Genomic DNA, 13,674 nt, shown 5'->3' with positions numbered 1-13,674 from the left:
TCCTGAAGGTATGGAATATATTTGTAATTTTTGGAATACATTTTTGTTTTTAGAACATAAACGGAATTAAAATAATAAATTAGCAGAATAGAAAAATTAATGGAGAACCAACCAAGAAACCAATATTCTTCACTCATCTTATCCCTTATTTCTATTGCACCTTAGAGTCCAAAATAGGTCACTGTCAGTCTTATTTACCAACTAATATTTTCCTTATTCCACTAGTGATTCGTTACTTTTTCTTACAAGTATTGCTATTGTGACTACTATGCAAAGGGTAAATTTCATTCTTTAGGAAATAACACAAAGAAATCATGTGCGGCCTGGAAAGGCAATTCCCCACAATATTAAAGTGCTCTACCTGTTATCAGTGTACCTTTTAGGTGCTAAACAGTCTATAAGACCCCCTGCTCAGGGATAGAATAAGCCATTCATAGCTTGCCATGAATTGAGGTCTACTTTTTGAGCCAATAAAATCAATTTTTGCAATCATAAAAAATGGATGTGTGCGGCAGCAATTTTGGACTTTTGTGCGACCTGGAAAGGTCTGGACTAGTGAGAGCAATAAAGCTCAAATCCACCATCATGGTGCATTCACTAGACACATAACGTGCTAATACCTACAAGAATTGTGGCTTCCTAATGTACACAGCCGATGAATTGCAACAAACACACATCTACAGTATAAAGCTGCACCTTTTTGTCTAAATGAAACCTACCTAACAGAAAGTTACTTGGCAGGAAGGCAGAATACTCAGTTTGAAGCTTCTCAAATGTAGTGGCATAAATAAAAAATACAATACCAATGGCATGTTGCAATTGTACCTGAACTAAATATTCTGTAGTAAGCAATAAACACAACACATTTAAAGAAAAATATTTATCATAAATTCATCTTCTCATCACAACAATCAAGGCAATAAAGCACAATCATTAGCAAACAATCGGTAAAAGGTTCAAGTAAATATCAGCAACTAGGACCTAGCTTTTTACATTCTTTTGTAAACATTTCTTTATATGCTAAACTGCAACACATTTTGTTGTAAAGGTATTCCAAGTTCGAAAATGTATTCACTTGTAAAGCAATTTTATTTCAGTTAAAACCACCTGTCCTAACAGAGAATAGAAATATACAGAGACCCATGTATCAGTGACATCCGAAACATGGAGTTGTGAGAATATCAAAGCACAATTATTGGCTTATAGTGTGATTTCATTTTGCTTAAGTGGTGGATAATAAAACCCACGTAGTTAAATATATTATTAATAACAATAAAGAACAGACAGCTCAATAAAACGTTATTATTTTTCTAAAGGAAGACTGAAACTGAGGCAGTCTTTGCTTTTATTTGCTAGATCAAAATCTGACCTTCAGTAGCTAATGGCATGACTAATTCATGAATAGGTTTGGTATATAAAGCTCCCAATTTTCCTGAAGCTAGTACAGGCTGTGTTAAAAAAAATTTTACAATACAATTTTATTTTGAGTCAAAATAGATCTCTTCAACAATTTGTTACTCTGATTAGAGCTACCAATAAGTCTAGCAAAATAAAAAATTACAACAATCCAAAAGAATTTGCATCAGAATGAACCTAAAAAGTTCTTTAAATTAAGGTTAAAAATAAGAGAATCAATGATTGATGGTGTTTCTCTTTTATCTTTTAGAAAGATATTTCCCAAAGTGGTTTGACTATTATGGCTTATGTCTTATGTCTCAATGACAGTATATTTACTGTCACTGCTCCTCAATCTCAAAAACTGTCTCAGTTTCTTCCTCTCGTAGTAAAGGGAGTGAGTACATGAAAGTCTGATCATCTTCTTGGCAAATAATTGCAAAAGAGTTGCCGCTCTCTGGTAGTGCATGATTAGACTGGAGACAGGCCTGTAAAGAAAGAAAATAAAGAGAGAGAGAGGCGATATCTTAGTAAAGCTGACTCTTACACAATCTTACAGTACATGACACATTGTAAGATAATCCTTGTAGGGAGAAAAGTGGTATATGACAGATGATGGCGCCATGAGGAGGAAATTGACTGGAACTGATCAATTTGGTGTTCCAAAGCAATAGTCATCTAACATCCCTATTGCTGAATGTGAAGACTAAAAATTTAAGTTCGCTTGCATTTTATTGATTTGTCACTTTTTGTGGCTGGTGATAAATGTGTTAAACATCCGAATGCATATTTAAGTGTGTGTGCAATTCCTGTTTTATTGATGCTAGGCATCTAGACATGTTACACACCGTGTGAAAAAGTGTGCAAAGACTACACATAGTTCATTTGAAGTTATTCAACATACTATGTAAAATGGACAAATGCAAAAAGAAAACTGAAAAGTAAAGATAGATAGGTCATTTATATCAGATATGTGCTGCCGGGGTTCAAATTATCCATTTTTTCTGTAGGCTATTACAAGAATAAGTAACAAATATATATATTTATTTATTTATTGATTGATTTTGCAAAAGATTAACATTTGCATTTCACAAAGTCAATTGATACAGTTAGCATAATTGGTCTTGCTTGCAGCTCCTTTACTTTTCTAATGAATGCAATTTAGCTACTTAATTCAGTTCTGGGTAAAGTCAAGTAGCCTGTTGCAAAGTTGTGACCAATAAAACTGCAGCTTGAGATACTCTGACATTACCAAGAGGTACTGGATCTGCTTGGATGGGAGGAGCACTCTATTAATAGTAGTACAAAATGTAATCAAAGCTGAGCTTCTTCCAGCCCAGTGTTAAGAACACGGTCCTGAGAGGAGCACACACCACTAAAGTAATTCTGGAGTGGGGGATTATGTTTTGAAAGAAGTATTGGCTCATAATGCTGCATTGCTCTTCAGACTTTTACACTTGGGTACCCTTTTGTATTTAATCATTACACAGGTATATAATTAAACATCATTTAACACAGCATACCATGACATTATAGAGGTGATATATTTCAATGTTGATTACACACTTTATAAATATTCCATATACAGTTATGGAACCTTTTATCCAGAATGCTTGGGACCTGGGGATTTCCAGATAACAGATCTTTCCGTAATTTGGATCTCCATATCGTAAGCCTACTACAAAATCATGTAAACATTAAATAAACCCAATAGGCTGGTTTTGCTTCCAATAAGGATCTTGTATATCTTAGTTGGGATCAAGTACAAGCTACTGTTTTATAATTACAGAGAAAAAGGAAATCCTTATTATAAATGTGGATTATTTGGATAAAATGGAATCAATGGGAGATGGCCTTTCTGTAATTTGGAGCTTTCTGGATAACGGATCCCATACCTGTAATTAAAAACACCTACCACTTGTAAAAAATTAAGTTTCTCCTCCGAAATTAAGTTTTCATTCTTAAGTTGTTCAACCACACCCTCCATGACCTCCAGCTTTGAACAGTGCCTTCTGTGTCTTTGTTGAAAAGCCCTCACTTTCTTCTGTAGATCCACCACAATGGACACCAGCTCGGCTTCATTGCACATTTCACTTTCTGGAAGGTCACTTTCAACTTGTTCAGAGACATAATTAGACTGAAACAGCTCATCAGCATATTTAGACACAATTGGTACTGTGGAAGTAATGGGTCCTGTAATTGCTGGTGATAATACTGTCTCTGTGCTCGGCATCAAAGGTGGAAGAGGACTCATTTCAAGTAAAGGAACTGTGGAGGCAGTTTGCAAGTATGCAACCAGTTCTGAGGAACACATCTGTGTTGCTGCAGTAGAATAGCAGCTTTCTGAGGATGGCTCTATTGCAATGTTTTCAATTACTAATGTACCATCACCTGAGAGATCTCGGACACCTAGTATTGTGGGCACTGTTTCAGAGCAGTCCGGCATGACCAAACCAATATCGAAGTCATGTTGCATTGATGCCGACGGTATATGTTCATCTGATATGACCATTATAGATTCATTTAATGGCAGTGCATGTTGCAACTGTTGATCCTTTAGGACATCCACTGGCACCAATATGGATGATAAGGTTTGAGACTGCGTGGGTGCAAGTGCAAGACCACCCAAAGATTCCACTATATGAACCAATGGTACCATGTTTACAGACCCCATAACAGGACTGGGAATATCTAGGCCTTTGACCAAAGCTTCTGTCCCATTCAAGTAGATCTTCCCTGCAGAAATATTTGGACAAAGGGCAATGGCCAGCGTTTCCCCTTTCAATACATTAGGAAGATTCAATTATTCAGAAGTATTTGATCCCTGGTGAAAAGAATTACAGACATCCATTTCTATTGTCTTCAACGTTTGCTGAGCTTAAGTACTCGACACATGCTTGTTAGTCTAAAAAAAATTGATAAACAAAAAATATTACATACACAGAATGAAGATTAGACAATACAGGTGATACAACTCAGTTAGTTCCCTAGTAAAGCAGCTATTATCTGTAAATCATACAACATAGTGCATCTAAAAAGTAATACATAAAGAATCCCCTTTAGCACCCAATTTAAATTCATCATCAGTACATACACCCATGTTTATATGGTCCTATATTTTGGACAGAAGAAATATCTGTACGTTTATGACAGAAGATTGTCTTGTACACATACCACACTGGAAAAAACTGCTGAAACGGTTTCCGTCTTCAAGACATGAACCCTCATCTGTGATGGAAACAAGATGATTTGAAGTGCTTGCTGTTCAAATAGGGAAGTTTATTAGGAGTAAAGGTGGCCATAGATGTAACAATTACGATATTTCCTGGAAAAGGCTTTCCAAGAAAGATCGTTCATTTCACCACACGTGTAGAGCTGAATTGTCAGATATACAGGTAGAAACAATAGAATTCTACCTGTATCTGACGATTCAGCACTAACAATAGCCGATGTTTGGGTTCTCTATGTTCAAGTTTGCCAGCCATTGCTTTAAAGGGATTCTGTCATGATTTTTATGATGTAGTTTTAATTTCTAAATTACATTGTTTACCCTGCAAATAATTCACTCTACCATATAAAATGTAATTCCTGAACCAGCAAGTGTATTTTTTTAGTTGTAATATTGGTGTGTAGGCAGCCATCTCAGGTCATTTTGCCTGGTCATGTGCTTTCAGAAAGAGCCAGCACTTTAGGATGGAACTGCTTTCTGGCAGGCTGTTGTTTCTCCTACTCAATGTAACTTAATATGTCACAGGGGGACCTGGATTTTTACTATTGAGTGCTGTTCTTAGATCTACCAGGCAGCTGTTATCTTGTGTTAGGGAGCTGCTGTCTGGTTACCTTCCCATTGTTCTATTGTTTGGCTGCTGGGGGGGGAGGAGGGAGGTGATATCACTCCAACTTGCAGTACAGCAGTAAAGTGTGAATGAAGTTTATCAGAGCACAGGTCACATGACTGGGGGCAAGTGGGAAATTGACAATGGGGCAAATTCACTAAGCAGCGAAAATGTGCTAGCGACGCCTTCGCTGCGCGAATTTTCGCCAGGGAGCCGCTAATTCACTAAAATCCGAAGTTGTGCTCAGGGAGGCGAACGGTAGCAAATTTGTGCAAGCGTTAATTCGTCAAGCAAAGCGAAGTTACGCTAGCGATGCCTAATTTGCATACGGCGCCAAGTTAAAGTTGAATGGATGTATATGTAGCAGCAAATACATTACACCACACAAGCCTGGGAAAGCTTCATAAAATAAAATAGAGTTGTTATTTTGCCCTACACATGTGCCACTGTATAGTTTAGGTGCCATATGTTAGGAAATGTAGGGGGGAAGGAGAGTACCCCCAAAAAAATTACGATCTTTTTCAGCCTATCACCCTTAAAAAAGTAAAAAACACCAGTGTTTTTTGGGACTTAGAAAAAATTTCAACTATTTTTGAAGCAATCCCTATCTACTCTATTGCACTTTGCTTGGTCTTAGGTGGCAAAGGCAAGTCTGGCGCAAGAGAACGTTCAGTAAAATGCGCAAGTTAGTGAATAAGCGTAGTTACATTGACCCTTCGCCAAAGCGCAACTTCGCCTGGCTAAAAGGTGCAAAGTGGCTCTAGAGTAGGTCCACTTCGCTAGCGAATTTACGCCAGTGCCCTTTAGTAAATTGGCGAAGTAACGAAATGACATGACGCTGGCGAATTTGCGCTAACGTTAGGCGCTTCGCGCTTTAGTGAATTTGCCCCAATATGTCTAGCCCCATGTCAGATTTCAAAATGAAATATAAAAACATCTGTTTGCTCTTTTGAGAAATGGATTTTAGTGCAGAATTCTGCTGGAGCAGCAATATTAACTGATTCATTTTGAGAAAATAAACATGTTTTCCCATGACAATATCCCTTTAAGACAAACATTGTCATTTAAAGGAAATAAAAATAAATATGCATTTAAAATTACAGCTACAATTTTTTATGCAAAAAACAAATCGCATTTTTGTCCAGTTTTTTCTCACTAGCCTATGACTTCTGCAGCGAAGGTGAGAGAGAGTTGTGGCACACACTGAGAATTTGTAAATCACTTGTCTTTCCCACTGTGCAACAGACCGAACAATTTAACACACACCTAAGCTACCATACCTTTATTTTGCCTGTTTTCAATTCCAGACGTTTCACAAATTAGCATTGCATTTTCTAACCCACAATTGCACTTTTTGGGACTTCGTTCACCATCACAATTTCGCATAAAAAACGAAACAGCTTATAATTGCAAATACAGTCATTCAGCTTATACGTTATCAGTGGATCAATAAACTTTTGCCACAGGGCACTTAAGTACAGCCCTAGGGCCGAGAAAAAGAGTTATCATAGGAGCGTGGTTTGTTTTAGAGCAGCTGAGTGTACACTGAACATTCTTGCTCACCAGCTTTCCTACGTGCTCATAGCTATCAACAACTTCCTGGTCCTCGCTGCTTAACTTCCTGTTTTCGTGAGGTCACTTCCGGAAGTGACATCAGCCACCAGACGCAAGCAGATTCTTTTTCATGTTTTGCCAGGCGTTTTAAGAGTTTGGTTGCTCCCGAGTTATTATTCATATGCATGCGTATCAGGTTTGTTGTCACTCTCAGCCCTGCCTGTATAAGGTGGGTGACTAGACGAATCCCACTTTATAACATCTTTCACGGTATAGTGTGTTTGGAGGAGAAAATGATATTCTCATGTTTTGAGCACATATCTATTTTTCAGTAATACACTCAATATCTCTAACAGGAGGCAAGAAGCTACTTTTTAGAATAATAGTTGGCTGGTTAATACCCGCCCTACTAGTAATAAAAGGCACAATGGTTGCTCTGTAGCTAAACCCTCAATAAGAAGCTTGTTTTTAACAGGTGACCTGGCTGTAAAGGCGACCTGCTGATTGGCTGCTGCAGGAGATACAAATACACAGAACTCCCCTGAATTCCAGCAAATCATTCCACCATACTTAGTAGTGCTTGCCAATATAGTGAGTGCTTCTCACAACAAGCTTCAGCAGCCTACACACACATTGGGGTGCATTTATTAATCAAAAATCCATCAAAAAAAAGATAATTCACATGGCCATTTACTAAAAGGCAAATAATACAATTGGCTAGAGGATAGTGATGTGCAGGTCGGGATTTCCCTAACCCACCCTCCCTTAGTCCGAGCCCGACTGCATCTGACTTTTGGGTTCCTTTTATAGACTCGTGCCCCGCTGATGACATCACAAAAGGGACTGGGCAAACAGGTGCAGCGTCTATGAAAAGAAGAAGCCGGCATTTGACGGTGGCAGACGAGGAGAGCAGGAGAAGAGCCGCCCGTGAAGAAAAGTGCGAGGTCTGGCCGGCCGGCCTGCACATCACTACTGGAGGAGTTTCACCAGGTGAATTTTTGCTCAGGTGAATGATCGTTAATCTGCAAATTTATCAACGTGTGAAAGTTTCCATTAGTTACCCTTTTCGCCAAACTCTAAAGTAGAACCCCCATTTTACATTTTTAAGGGGACCGGAAAAAAATGGTGTAAAATCCAGGAAAATGTAAAATAAGGGAAATGTAGTATGCATAATATATAAGTGGGACCCCAAAACAACAATGTAAAATGAGGGGAAACGTAAAATCAGGGGATGTAAAATTAAGGTTTCAGTGTATTTCTATTTTAGGCAGAAAAACAGATCTATAAGTGAAAAACGATCAACATGAGCTACAGGTAACTTTTAATGTACATTAATATTTTGATGAATAATTTTTTAGTGTCAGTACCACTTTAATAAGGCGAAGCTACATCCTCAACATATGTCAGTGACATCATATCCTGTACATAAAAAAAAAGACAAAACGCTGTCGTTTTTTTTAAATTTTAGAATGTGGGATTAGGTTTACAAATTGTAACTGTTAAATATATGTTATTTACTATTTTTTTTAACCATTTGAAGCTCATGCCACATTTGTTTTAGGGTAGGCTCATGTCTAGGACAATAGAGGATCTATATTATGTTTATTTTGCTTCCTATGACATTTTTAATAATAATTAACCACTTCCAGCAATATCACCAACATCGCTAATAAATACATACATATGACCTTTATATACCTGCCATATTCTAATTGACGTAAGCGTACGTATGTTAATTAAGTTTCGCTGGGAAGAAAGTAACACAAGTTTGTTAAGGAACTTTTGCGCTGACAAATTATTGCTAGCGAAAGTACGCCAGCATTCTCTTGCCAAGATTAAATTTCCCGTTTTGATAAATACATGTATTCGTCACAAAATAACTTTTTCATAGTTGTGTGAAGTTTTCCGAAGCGAAAATTCACACGTAAGTACATATGCCCCATTGAGAGGAGTTTAGGAGCATGAATGGCAACTGTGTAGTAACACAAACACGTTGCACAGTAAGCTTATACCGCCCAATAGTACCACTTTTTAGAACACATATCACTTTCTCTGCAGGCCAATTCTCCCAGATTCCTGATAGTCTGATAATTCTAGTTAATTTTTCTACTTACTTTTTTTGGTTTTTTTTAAGAGTTTCTATACTTGTAACTGATTTTATACAGCCTTTATGTTACAGTTATTTTTGCATGTAGTAGGCCTTAACAGTACGTCAGTGGACAAACTCCCTCCCGTTGATTATAATGGAAATTGCCTCATGCTGCTGTTACAGCTAGAAGTTGGTAATGGTCAACAGGAAGCTGGTATCTCCATGCTGTTTTGTTTTTTTTCCAATTTACATACTCACCCTGTTATGTGTGATGTAAATTGTGTCACATGATGAAATTTGTGTATTATATTGCCCTCCCCCCCCATTGTAAAATGTTCTGGTATTAGAAGTCATCATGTAGTTCCATTACGTGAAGTTTATTGCAAGACATTTTACATTAAGCTTTAATTATGCTTTCTTAGTATTACATTTGTGTTAATACATGTCCACCATTTTTTCATGTTTATGTGTTCAGTGTCACACATATATTTAGCTAATGAGACTCTGTATATTTTAGGTGAATAAATAATAGTCCAGTGGGAAAATGACTGCTGAAAGCATGCCTGGGAAGATGCACACAATGCTGGAGAACTTAGATCGTTTTATTGAGCTTCTGACTCTGTCTCAAAGTGTCCATGTAAAAGACTGGGACATCTTGTGTGTAAGACGAGGATTTGAATGGGGATCTTACTTTCAGCAGGTTTATCATCGCTTCTGTGCCAATGACTGCCTCAGAAATGCTCTTGAGGACCATCTTAGATCAAAGAATCAGAAGCTCAGCACTTGCATAAAAAACTATCAATATATAAGCTTCAATGATCTCAGACACAGTAAAGACATTTTCTGCACGTCGTTACTCCAGAATAAAGCTCTTTCCAGGAATATTTTCCAATATATTGTGACAAAGTTAAAAAATCAAAGCAGCGGGGAAACGAACACATGCAATATGAGTAACATCATGTGTCAGAAAGCAGCCTCGGCATTGCTGCTCTTTCCTTCATCCATTGATTCCAAAAACCCTCTAGAGAACCCTTGTGCAGTTACAGAAGCAGAAATTCTGAAGAACCATTTAGAATACAGAATACATTCATTGAAAGAAGACCATCAGTTTGCAGTTGTCTCAGATGTTCTCAGTGGTATTCCTCAACCTTCCATATACAATTTATTAGCCATTTTATTGCTCTCAAGTGAGACTTGTGATTCTCAGGACCAGCTTTCACTGTCTCATCTTCTCCTGAAATGGTTACTAGAAAATGATAGTGTATGGACTGATTTCTGCAGTAAAATACATTCCCATCTTTTGTCACATTTAAGTTCTAAGTATTCCATAGTTAGGAAGGCATATTTCAACTTCCTAATCAAGTTAGGTGAAAGTATGGAGCTTGATGTCCAGGGAAAATGGGTTAGTAACAGTGCTGAACTGTCCTTTGATATTTTTCTTAATCATTTTGAAAGTCTTATGAAAACTAGTGAAGACCTCCAAACTGCCACAGAAGCAACACTTGAGGACTTAAAACGACAGGATGGGGATTACAATGTGCCAGGCATTAGTGTTTGGACTGATGTTTTACTTGAAGTGAAAAGGATTTAAACTCATCTGTCTGTCATTTTATTAAAATATTTCATCACTTTACTAAATGTGAGTTTATGCACCACATGTTGCTTAAATGCAGTTCTACCCCATAACAAAACCCATTCCTGGTTATAACTACATCTGTGTATCCAGGTTGTGTTACATAACCACATTTATCCTGATATTCAAAATCTTTTAAAGACGGAGCTCTAAAATATGTCAGCTCAATTTTAATAGCGTATTCCTTACACAGTAAAATAATTTTCTACTTGATAATTTGAGATAACCCCTAAGCTTAACTGCTCAGCAGTTGCACTGAGCATGTGGGAAGTATTATTGAGAGCATCGGTGACAACCTTGAAGGCCTGGATCATTACTGTTATAGAGGTGCTAAACCTTTATGCTACTACATTATCTCAGTACATAAAATATGGTATTTCTAACCATATTCATTTTTAGGGTTTAGTTCTTCATGTGAATTAAAAGCCACCATGTTATCCGCAAAGAAATTGGCATTGCAGAAAAATCTTGGGGTGCTGTATGATGGTCTGGCCAAATACCCACTGATAGATGCAAAAACATTTGGTAAAAATATATTGCCATTGACTTCTCACACAACCTGTGATAAACACAGTTTGTATAATTTTGCCACTTTCGAGTACTTACATGTAATCACACCAGAACACACCTAGTTCAGCACTTTATTGAACCACTGGGTACACTTTTTTAAAAGGGGTTGTTCAGCTTTAATAAACTTTTAGTATGGTGTAGAGAAAGATATTCTGAGACAATTTGCTCTTGGTTTTCATTCTTTATCATTCGTGCTTTTTAGAGTTATTTAGCTTTTTATTCAGCAGCTCTCCAGTTTGCAACTTCAGCAATCTGGTTGCTAGCGTCCAAGATTTCCTAGTAACCATGCATTGATTTGAATAAGAGACTAGAATATGAATAGGAGACAGCCCAAACAGAAAGATGAGTAATGAAAAGTAGCAATAACTATACATTTGAAGTATTTTGTTTTATAGATGGAGTCAGTGACCCTGGAAAGCTGGAAAGAGTCAGAAGAGGAAGGCAAATAATTCAAAAACTATAAAAAAAAAAAAAATGAAGACCACTTAAATGTTGCTTAGAATTTGGCCATTCTATAACAAACTAAAAGTTAACGTAAAGATGAGACACCCCTTTAGAAGTGTAGATACTTTTTGTGTACACAGCCATTTTTATTGTAAGTAGACTCAGACTGTCATTCTTTCTTTCAAAGAAAATGTCCATACAATAGTTAAAGCTACTGTTGTTAGTCCCTTTTGAAACATCCAAATTTATACAAGACTGTGAGGCTGACCTTAAAAACACAATGGGCATGGATGTTTCTACAGAATATTTCCCTTTGTGGTAACATGTGTGAGATTAATTACAGTATAAGGTAGTACTTAACTGGCATATGGCACCTGAATGTCAACATTAGTTTATCCATTCATTTAACACCATTAGCCACTAATTTGTTCTGTTTACACTTTGTGGGCATGCTCAACTGTTTTAAAACAAAAATATTAATTATATATGACTATGAAGATTTTCATTCATCCAGGTCATGGTATATCTAATATAAGTAATTCAAAAAACAACTGGACTTGCTGAGTAATTATTGAAGACGTTTCACTACTCATCCGAATGAAAATCTTCTGCCTAGAACTTCCCACACCAGTCAGTTGAACTGAAGAAGCTGCTCAGATGAGTAGTGAAACGACTTCAATGATTACTCAGCAAGTCCAGTTTTTCTTTTAATTACTTATATTAGCTATATATTATATAATTATTCTATAATTTGCGAGCTACGGAAATTGTAGATCTTGATCACGACCATAAGGGCCACACTTAATTAATTTGCCAAACACCACTGCAGCCTCTGTTATATTACATACACCACTGCCTAATATATTCTATGAAAACTCAGCATTTTCTAGCTGTATTGTTTAGAGTATTTTTTTTTAGCAGCAGCACAGATTTACAGGAAGCTTCTGTTGTTCTAGAAAAATACAAAATTGTTAAGTTTGGCTGTTAACTTTATCATTTTCCCAGGAAAAGACCACAAAAAGATTAATTTTTATTTGGAGTTGAATATAAACTAACACTTAAAAGGTAATATCTATATAAACTCACTTAAACATTCATGTTGGCTAAGCCATACACTAATAGATCCATTAACCGGAAACCCATTATCCAGAAAGCTCCAAATTATGGGAAGGCCTTTTCCCATAGACTCCATTTTAATAAAATATTTTTTTTAAAATGATTTCTTTTTTTCTGTAAATAAAAAAGTGCCTTGTATTTGATCCAAGCTAAGATATAATTTATCCTTATTGGAAGCAAAAACAGCCTATTGGGTTTATTTAATGCTTACATGATTTTCTAGTAGACTTAAGGTATGAAGATTCAAATTAAGGAAAGATCCATTTTACAGAGAACCCCAGGTGCCAAGCATTCTGGATAACAGGTCCCATACCTGTACTTGATTGTAAGCTCTTTTGGACAGGCTTCCTTTAGCTCTTGTATTAGTTATTGGTTGCTTTATTTATAAATCTGTATGTTTAATATGTATACCCATTTATTGTACAGTGATGTTGTCACTTTATAAATACATGGTAATAAAATAGTATTTTCATTCTAATTACAAATTTTAATATAGAACAAGGACAAAAACATGATTTCTTATGCCCAACTGGTAGCTTGGGTCCATATGAAGACTATCTGCAGAGATGTTTGTCTGCATATACATAAAGTAAAATCTTTCACATTACATATTGTACAGTTGGGTGTGCTTTATGAAAAGTTATGATTACACAGCAATGTTGTAGGTAATTTTCTCCTTTTAGTATGTTTTTTTTTTTAAAGGCTTTTATGCACTACAGGTATGGTATAACCCGTTAACCAGATCCAAATTAGAGAAAGGCTCTCTCTATTTTATCCAAATAACTCTTAACAGATATATTAATAATTTTTAAAAAATTATTACCTTTTTTTCTGTAATAATAAAACAGTACCTCATACTTGATGCAGATTAAGATATAATTAATTGGAAGCAAACCCGCCTATTGGGTTTATTTAATGTTTACGTGATTTTCTAGTAGACTTAAGTTTTTTTGTTTTTTTTTAAAAAATGTAATTATTTGATAAAAATGGAGGCCACGGATAATGGGTTTTCAGATAATGGATGGACATGAGCTTAC

The 13,674-nt window shown here is 36.3% G+C and overlaps 2 protein-coding genes across 9 annotated transcripts; one reads left to right on the top strand and one right to left on the bottom strand.

Moving 5' to 3' along the window:
- Nucleotides 1-865: 865 nt before the first annotated feature.
- On the bottom strand, nucleotides 866-6,922 carry XB5721690.L (uncharacterized XB5721690 L homeolog). Of its 4 annotated transcripts, none has more exons than XM_018230195.2 (4): nucleotides 6,795-6,876; nucleotides 4,570-4,623; nucleotides 3,311-4,300; nucleotides 866-1,883 (listed from the first exon to the last, which is right to left on the bottom strand). In XM_018230195.2, the coding sequence occupies exons 3-4, from the start codon at nucleotides 4,067-4,069 to the stop codon at nucleotides 1,737-1,739; spliced, it is 906 nt and encodes a 301-aa protein (XP_018085684.1). In that variant the 5' UTR covers nucleotides 4,070-4,300; nucleotides 4,570-4,623; nucleotides 6,795-6,876; the 3' UTR covers nucleotides 866-1,736. The 4 variants fall into 4 exon arrangements, with proteins under 4 accessions (XP_018085684.1, XP_018085686.1, XP_018085685.1 ...); XM_018230197.2 differs by lacking the exon at nucleotides 6,795-6,876 and adding an exon at nucleotides 6,512-6,788; XM_018230196.2 differs by lacking the exon at nucleotides 4,570-4,623 and having other exon boundaries at nucleotides 6,795-6,922.
- Nucleotides 6,853-10,507, top strand: fancf.L (FA complementation group F L homeolog). Of its 5 annotated transcripts, none has more exons than XM_018228950.2 (4): nucleotides 6,853-6,981; nucleotides 7,596-7,775; nucleotides 8,053-8,099; nucleotides 9,392-10,507. In XM_018228950.2, the coding sequence occupies exon 4, from the start codon at nucleotides 9,419-9,421 to the stop codon at nucleotides 10,463-10,465; it is 1,047 nt and encodes a 348-aa protein (XP_018084439.1). In that variant the 5' UTR covers nucleotides 6,853-6,981; nucleotides 7,596-7,775; nucleotides 8,053-8,099; nucleotides 9,392-9,418; the 3' UTR covers nucleotides 10,466-10,507.
- Nucleotides 10,508-13,674: the final 3,167 nt, after the last annotated feature.

This window comes from Xenopus laevis, chromosome 8L, assembly GCF_017654675.1.
Source record: "Xenopus laevis strain J_2021 chromosome 8L, Xenopus_laevis_v10.1, whole genome shotgun sequence".
Lineage (NCBI taxonomy): Eukaryota > Metazoa > Chordata > Amphibia > Anura > Pipidae > Xenopus > Xenopus laevis.
This window is presented reverse-complemented; position numbering and strand designations above follow the sequence as displayed.